This window comes from Coptis chinensis, chromosome 7, assembly GCF_015680905.1.
Source record: "Coptis chinensis isolate HL-2020 chromosome 7, ASM1568090v1, whole genome shotgun sequence".
NCBI classification, from domain to species: Eukaryota; Viridiplantae; Streptophyta; class Magnoliopsida; order Ranunculales; family Ranunculaceae; genus Coptis; species Coptis chinensis.
This window is the reverse complement of record NC_141462.1, coordinates 29,446,232-29,454,778: the sequence shown is the minus strand read 5'-3', so window position 1 is coordinate 29,454,778 and position 8,547 is coordinate 29,446,232. Positions and strand designations below refer to the sequence as shown.

At 40.4% G+C, this 8,547-nt stretch overlaps 1 protein-coding gene across 1 annotated transcript; it reads left to right on the top strand.

Moving 5' to 3' along the window:
- Positions 1-6,171: 6,171 nt before the first annotated feature.
- Positions 6,172-6,600, top strand: LOC147487027 (uncharacterized). The gene has a single exon (XM_086573918.1). It carries the CDS (start codon positions 6,172-6,174, stop codon positions 6,598-6,600), a length of 429 nt encoding a protein of 142 aa, XP_086430044.1.
- The last annotated feature ends 1,947 nt before the right edge of the window (positions 6,601-8,547 follow it).

The following is an 8,547-nucleotide window of genomic DNA, read 5'->3' as shown; positions in this document are numbered from 1 at the left end:
GTTTAAAATGTATTCATGAGACATTTAACTAATGCGTTATTTCTGATTGAACCTTTTGATATCTATGATTTATATAATTGATAATGAGGTGAGTTGATTAGTTATTGTGGTTGGAATATTTAGTAATAAATTATTGTTTGAGACGATGTTTGTTTTGTAATAAAAATATTATAATAAATGAAAACTCTCGAGTGTTAAAATCCAGTGTAAAAGTGTCTGGTGAAAATTTAATGTGTCCCCCACATCTTTAGATCTCTCCATGCCTCTTTGATGAAAAAAAATGTTTATGACTTGTGATGTCATGTGATAGATGGGTATTCATTGAATGTGCCATGAATGACCCAATAGTTTGGACTGCCCTAGAGAGGAACTACGGTATTCGCCTTGCGGGTTGGCCATATTCCTTGAATGTACGAGAATGTAAGTTTGGGTATTCCTTGAATGTGGCGGGAATGACTCAGGGCATTCATTGAATGTGCCATGAATGGTCCGTTAGTGTAATGATAGGTATTTCTTGAATGTGGCGGGAATGATCTAAGGTATTCATTGAATGTGCCATGAATGACCTGTTAGTATTATGATGGGTATTCCTTTAATGTGGCGGGAATGACCCAAGGTATTCATTGAATGTGCCATGAATGACCTGATATTTTATTATGCCCAAAGAAGGCTTTGTGACTATGTGTATGGAAAGCCCAGAGATGGCTGTGACTCACAAGTTACGAGTTTACAAGATGAAAGTATGTTTCCTGCAGGTGATATCCCGCTTGGGACATATGTCTTGTAGTGGTACTCGGTGTGAGTGAGGCACACGGATATGTGTGATTTGGCAAATGTGTGTAGTGCAAATCGTGGAGTAGGAACTAAAGGTTGGGCTGTGTCTTTTAATAAATAAGCCAACAAGATAATTAATAAGTAAAGTAAAATATTGATTTTACGTGTGATGGAGTTATTGCATATGATGTATATGATTTATTATGAGAAATATATACGTGGTTTGTATGAGTTGATACTCACAAGGGATGAATGTACTCATTGGTTGTGATATTTCCCCGTTCTCATAAGTAGACGAGGGGTTTTTAAGTAAAAGTATATGAATTGTGTGATGTTATGGATGTGAAGTGTGACTGTGAATAATATTAGTAAATGATTGTGATTTCTATGTGACTGCGAAATAACTATAACTTGATATGTTATTATGAAAATATTAATGATTTGTGATAGTCTGAGATCTATGGTTATGGACACAGAAACTTTATGACGTAATAATGTCACATGAATGACTACCCTTGATATAGGTATTATGATAAGTGGTATTCCCCGAATATGCGGGACAAACCAGGTTATATCAATTAGATTTAAATGTCTTAAATGAGGTTTGGTTATGAATGGAAATTTGACTGGCTGAGATAAATCATTTTATTGTGATGTCTAACTCTATTTTGCAGGAGGGTAGGATCTATTAATATTTTCTGCAGGGACGTAAATATCCTACCCTAAGATGATGTGTTGGCTTAAAGGTAAGGTATACCAAACTCATATTTAATTAGGCTATCATATGTTCATTTAATAAATGGAATGTAAGTGGTATTTATGTTGTGAGTTATTTTGAAAAGTGGGAATGATGAGTAATGTTAGATGAGATTATTGGAATTTGTATATTGGGGGTGAAATCTTACTTGGGAAGAAATTACACGCCGTTTTGGAAAACGGAACTATATTGTCTTCCAAGTTGAAATGGTTGGTAATGTTATATTTATTAATTTGAAAGATTATTATATATATTTTGTTGTTAGTCTACTCATACAAGCAAATTCAATTTGCTGACCCATGTTTGTTTTGTTTTGCAACGTGGGTGTGTTCTTGGAAACATAGATGGTGGAGTGCAGTGGATAAGGACACGTGATTTGGAGTTGCTCTTGGAGTCTTCTGGTTTAAGATTTTCTGAAGGGTACGATTTTGTTTTGAGACAGATGTAATAGAGTTGGTTAGTTTCTTTGTAGTTTAATAATGTGATTTAAGGATTGTTCCTTTTAGTTTTCTTTTGCTTTCAGTTTTGTATATATCATGTTTGATAACAGGGTTTTGGGTTTTGTTTCACCCCAGGTTTCCAGATAATTGAATATAATTATTTTAAATATTGTCTGGAAATTTGGGGTGTGACAAAGACGGAATAAAGTTTGGGAGAAAACCTCATGGTCAAGTGCAGTTCCACAACATGTTGAAAATGCAACTGAGAATCGCTGTAAATTTCTCATCGCAGATGCAGCACGTCCAAACTTTCCAATTTATTAAACCATTAGACTTAATAAAGAGGAGAGCTTCAGATACGATCTCATTTGCTAAGCTGCTATTCCGTGATGACCAGAGGTGGGCCATTAGATCAAGAACAAGTACTTGAAGCAGAAATCGCTTCCCATCGGGACTTGTAGACATCTTCCATTGAAGTTGTCCCGAGTTTGAACCTGCTAATTAACAGAATCACTACTATATCAGAATTACTGGAGTTTTCTACTTTGCTAGTAAGTATAAGTATAACAAACACCTAAGCAACAACTTTATTATATATACTAGGGGAGGGGTTCTGAGGACATATATTAGAAAAACACCTAAACAAACTCATGATTTTTAAGACATTTCTAAGTTTTAGATTTGGCTAATTTTTTTTTTTGTACATATGATCTTCCAACTACTTAAAACATTATCACAAAAAATTATTCAAATCCAAAACTTGTAACCCCATCCAATGTCGTCAACAAATTAAAAAAAATTGGCTAATTGTGGATCGTTCATTTTCACATTTTTGATACTATATTTGCCAAGTTTAGAAAATTTTATTTTTTTTGATTATTTGTGACAATGTTTAGAATATTTTGGAGATCATATCTACAAAAAAAATTAGCCTAATCTAAAACTTATAAATGTCATAACGATTTTGAGTTTGTTTACGTTTTTTTCAAATATATGTCCCTAGAACCCCTCCCCTAAAGCCTTTTTATTAGATAGATATTTTCAAAGGTTTTATTCCGATTTAGTTACCATTAAGAGATTTTAATGAGTTACCAAATTAATCTGTTTTAAGGCAAAACCTCTAAATATTTTGAACTTTTTGGGCAAGTTTGGAATATCAATCGTATGTGGAGTGAAAATAGGAAAAAGTGAGAAATATACATGGAAGATTTAGCACATTTTGAACTTATTTACACGTGTCACTATTTGATTGGACACTAGTTTTGTTTAGCAATGTTTTTGGGGCCTTCACAAATATGGGCCCTGTGTTGTCGCCCATTTTGCACGCCCTCAGAGACGCCCTGATTGCTGGGTTACTAATTGCTAATATAGTTGATATTGAGAAAAAAATTCATTCCCAAGCGCTTAGAGCATCTTTAGGAGAGACACTATCCTAGCATCAAACATCAAATTTTCAATAATTTGGTAATTTTTCATCTTCAGGAGAGACACATATTTTGATGAAAACACCAAGCAAACACCAAAGCAAACACCAAATCGGCAAAAATTTGGTGTTTGCTTTGGTGCTGTATCAAATCTCTCTCGCGGCTTTGGATAAACCACGTGGTTTTGCGAACACCGCGTGACCTTTGGTGTTAGTTTGGGCCTATGTCTCGTAGTGTTTCGAACACCAAATTTTGATGTGTCGCGGTTTACCGAAAACCGCGTGGGCTTGGGCTTGGCTTGGTCTCTTGCACGGTTTTGCGAAAGCCGTGCGTGGTTTGGTGTCGAATATTTGATGTTTCTCCTGAAGTTGGTTGGTGTTTTTTTGGTTTGGCATTTGGTTTGTTTCAAATATTTGGTGTTAAATGTCACAACGTCCCTAAGGAGATTTGGACTGATGATGGTTTTAGAGGAAGGTCCAATCTTTATTGGTGGTCGTTGCTTTATCATAAGTCCATGGACTCGAAATGTTGAAAAACAGCGAGCAATGGTAACAACAATCCTTGTGTGGGTTAAATGTCACAACGTCCCTAAGGAGCTGTGGACTGATGATGGTTTGGGGTTCGTAGCTAGCAAGGTGGGCATTCCTTTTAGTCAGGATGAAGCTACAAAGCAAAAGAAGCGAATCGATTATGCTCGACTATGTATTGAGGTAAATGTTTCTACCAAGCTTCCAGATTCATTTACAGTCAAACTAGCACCAGGAGATGAACAGATTATCTCGTTTGAGTACCCTTGGATCCCAAAAAGATGTGAGAAGTGTCAAAAGTTTGGGCATGAAACTAAAAAATGTTTGGGTGATGCAAATTCAAGGAGGTTGAATACCACTAACAGAAGTGGAAGAATGAGTAGACTCAATACTGTACAATCTACTAGATTGGATGCTAACAATGTAACCAGTTCATAGGAAGGAAGGCAGAATGAAAGAATAACTCCTAATGCCAATGTAAGCTATGAGAATGCTATGAGGAATACTATAATGTATGCTGGCAATGGAAGTGGAGAAGATGTGAATAGAAGAATATGGAGAGTTAGGAGTCATCCTAATGCCCTCTCTGATAGTGCAGGAACAAGTTGCATAAGAAATGATAGAGGCAAAGAGATCCCGGAGCAGCCCACTAGTACAACTGTCCAACATGAACCAAATAGCCAGAGTAGTGGTGCTCAGGGGAATGGAACAGAGATTGAAGAGCTCAATACTGGTGTACATGAGACTAGAAACGATCCTTCCATTGGATTTTAGCTAGTACTTTATGTGCCTGCTGAGATAACAACTCCTATAGTAAATATGATTGGGGAAACTATGGATATTCCTCATGTGAACACCTTTTCGCAAAGAGGAACTTCAAGTAACCAGAGAGATAAGAGTAATATGGTTACATTAATCCAGAGTCAGCCTAGAGGTATTCCGATTAACCAACTGCCATGTAGTAGAGAACGAAACATGTATGAAAGACTAGTTGCTGGAAATGAGGATGAAGATGATGATCTCTCAGAGAATGAGACTGAGTTCTTTACGGATGCAGTATCCCTAACAATTGTTTTGCAAAAGAGCTCATCAAGGTATGTAGCACCTTCTAAGGTTCAAAATCAATGGACAACTGTGAAGCCAAAAAGAAGCAAGCAGATCCAAGAGCGTGATTCAGGAGAAGTAGAGCCTACACTGGCAATGATGAAGAAAGTAAAGTCGTTACTTGTATCAGCCTAATTCATGACCATCAAGATGACATGTCTTCGGGACCGAGACATCGTAAGGTAGAAGAAAGAGGGAGCCGCGTGATCCAAATCCTTGAATCATGTAAGGGGCGCTTGAATCCGGAGGGACCTTGAATCTGGAGGGCATAGGGACCAAAGATGGTTTGATGACCCAAAGGGAGGCAGAATAGTGAAGGGGCATACGGGAATACGATAACAAAGCCGCGATATATCAAGAGATAGTTAGACAATTAGTGGTCAAGGAACTAGAAAGAAGATCGTGGGATAAGGGAGCGGTTAGCGGTTAGAGAGAGAGAGGTGGTTAGGAGATATATAAAAGAGGAGAAAAGGGGAGAGAAAAGAGGGAGAACTACGGTTCGGCTTGATCCCCCAAAGAAGGGGTACGTAGGCAACCCACTCGGGTTCAGCCGGTCAGTGAGGATGAGCACTATTCCTGGAGAAAGACCTATAAGATCGGAGGTAGAGAATTGGGTAAGCACAAATGGCGCCGTCTGTGGGGAAAACTTCGTCTTCTTCTTCTCATTCTCTCTCTTCATGAATCTTGCTCATGTCTTCTTCTTCTTCAAATTGAAATCTATGGGTATTACACGTGTAGCATCTGGCTTCCGTTGAAAGTTAGAACTGTGTAGTTCCCCATGAACAGTGTTGGGGCAGCTGGTTTGTGTTCACCGTAATGGGGATGATGAGCAAGGTCTACATATCACGGTCAAAATAGCATCTAGTCATCATCGAGGAAGGTGGTCGAGACGGGCGGTGTTCTATTGATTGGCTTTGAGCTTTTATTGTTTTAGAGCATATTGCTTATTGATCCGTAGGTGAAGAGGAATCCAATTTTAAGTTATAAGAAGACGGTTTGGACGCGTAGGTCAATAGTGTGATAAGGAAGGAAATTTAGTAAAGTGTTAATTTAATTTGTACACATGGATGGTCTAGTGTCTCCCTTAGAGCACAAGACACAAACAAATGCCCGCCATAAAACGCGCTTGAGGAGGGCCTAAGGATATGTGGTGTGTTGCAAGAGAAGGGTCCTTGTCTGAAGTTGATTCTGCTTTAGCATTTTTGAAGAAGAATGGAGGGAACATTGATGCAAGGAATGTGTTTGGGCTTACTCCTCTTCACATTGCAACATGGAGAAATAACATACCTATTGTGAGGAGACTAATTGCAGCAGGTGTTGATCCTGATGCCAGGGATGGAGAATCTGGATGGAATAGCCTACATAGGGCTCTCTATTTTGGTCGTCGTGCAGTAGCAAGCATCCTCCTTCAATCTGGTGGTTCTCTTATGCTGGAGGATTCTAAGAGGCGAATCCCTATTGATCTCCTATCTGGGCCTGTGTTACAGGTTACTGGAAGTGAACGTAATGCGGAGGTCTTCAGTTGGGGAAGTGGTGTTAACTATCAACTTGGAACTGGGAATGCGCATATATAGAAATTGCCTTGCAGAGTTGATGCACTTCAAGGCTTATCTATTAAGATGGTTTCTGCTGCAAAGTTCCATAGTGTGGCTGTTGGTACTCGCGGAGAAGTGTATACTTGGGGATATGGCCGAGCTGTCTTCGGATATGCTTCGCGCTATCTGATATCAACGACTATATAGTTTCGAGGCAAAGGAACAAGAAGATCCAGAGTTTGAGATTGAGATATACAGATTGGGCGTCGAATCTGAGATGGTAAAGGCGATTACAAAAAGGTGGGAGACATACACCGCGGGCGGTAACTTCGTTTATTTTACCGCCATGTACATAATAGGCAGGCGAGTGGTGACTCGGTTGTCAACCGGTGTTGTTGCATGGGGCGCACAAGTCTTGTCCCCATCCTTGGTAAAGATATATGTGGGAATAGAGTTGGGTTATCCCCAAACCTCGTGATATTCCGCAGACCTGTTAACGCCAAACTATCTAGGTGTCCGCGGACCCGGATGGGTAACATGGCCATACACCTCAGGGTAAGATGGATTATACATAGTATCTAGCATATGATCGTTGTTATTTCTTGTATATATGCATTTTCGCTGAATGTTCTACATTATATCTCACATGTTATTTGGACAATACTCGAACATGAAAGTTTCAGTTCTGAGAGAAAGGAAAAAGAAGCTGCTGACCGCGCAGGTGGAAGCGGAGTTTGAGTTGGTGTTGAGAGATGGATCCATCTCACCCCATCTATTACCTTATTTGCATACACTATATTATCATCAAAGAGTTTACTGTCTGCATTAAATGTATATTGCATGTTATAACATTGAGTAAGACCAGAGTCGAGCCCCGTACTAGCTATACGGGGAACCTCGGAGTTTTTGTTTAGTTTTTCAATTAAAAGAGAGGAAGCATGTTTTTAAATATTGCTAAAGTGAGGAATGATAGTTTGTGTTAAATGTTGTATCAATGAAATAGAGAGCATACTTCTTCAAATTGTTTAATGAGTATTGGGCTATGAATGAAAATAACTTGGGGGCAAACCGAATGCCCCATCAGCTTCTGGTGACCAAAGGCAGTGGGGGGATGAGCCCTTCGCGGACTAGATGTCTGAATAAAACTTGGGGGCAAATTGAGCTACCTCTAAGCCAGAGAGCGGGGGATGAGCCGCCGTGGACCGCAGATGTCGAATCAAGCTTGGGGCAAAATGAGCTGCCTATAAGCCCGAGAGCGGAGGGATGAGCCCTTCGTGGACCCATGATATCGAATCAAGCTTGGGGCAAAATGAGGCGCCTATAAGCCCGAGCTCAAGGGGATGAGCCCTCGCGAACTAGATGTCGAATAAAACTTGGGGGCAAATTGAGGGCTGCCTCTAAGCCGAGAGCGGGGGATGAGCCGCCGTGGACCCGCAGATGTCGAATCAAGCTTGGGGCAAAATGAGCTGCCTATAAGCCAGAGAGCGGAGGGATGAGCCCGCCGTGGACCCTTGAGATCCGAATCAAGCTTGGGGCAAAATGAGCTGCCTATAAGCTAGAGAGCGAGGGGGATGAGCCCTTCGCGGACTAGATGTCCGAATCAAACTTGGGGACAACCCTAACAAGCTTCACAGCTGATCAAAGAAAGCGGGGGGAAAGCCGGGGGATGAGCCGAATCATCTTGGGGCGGTTGAATATCCGAATCACGAGCGGGGGGGGCCCAGCGGACTAGATGTTGAATCAATCTTGGGGCAACCCCAACAAACTTCACAACTGGCCATCAAAAAAGCGGGGGATGAGCCCTTCTGTGTTGTATGTGCGAATCAACTTATGTAGTGAGTTCTTTGAAGGAGAGTTGATGGCTAGGTTGAGACACATCGCAGACATGCTAGTGAGTTCAATAAAGGAGAGCAGGGGCAAGTAACGGTAACGCGAGAGCAAACCGAGTCATTGTCGATGACACCGCCTAGTTCAAGGCCGTGGAAA

Coding starts and splice junctions, on each gene's coding strand:
- LOC147487027 (XM_086573918.1), top strand. CDS start 6,172: ATGTGGTGTGTTGCAAGAGAAGGGTCCTTGTCTGAAGTTGATTCTGCT.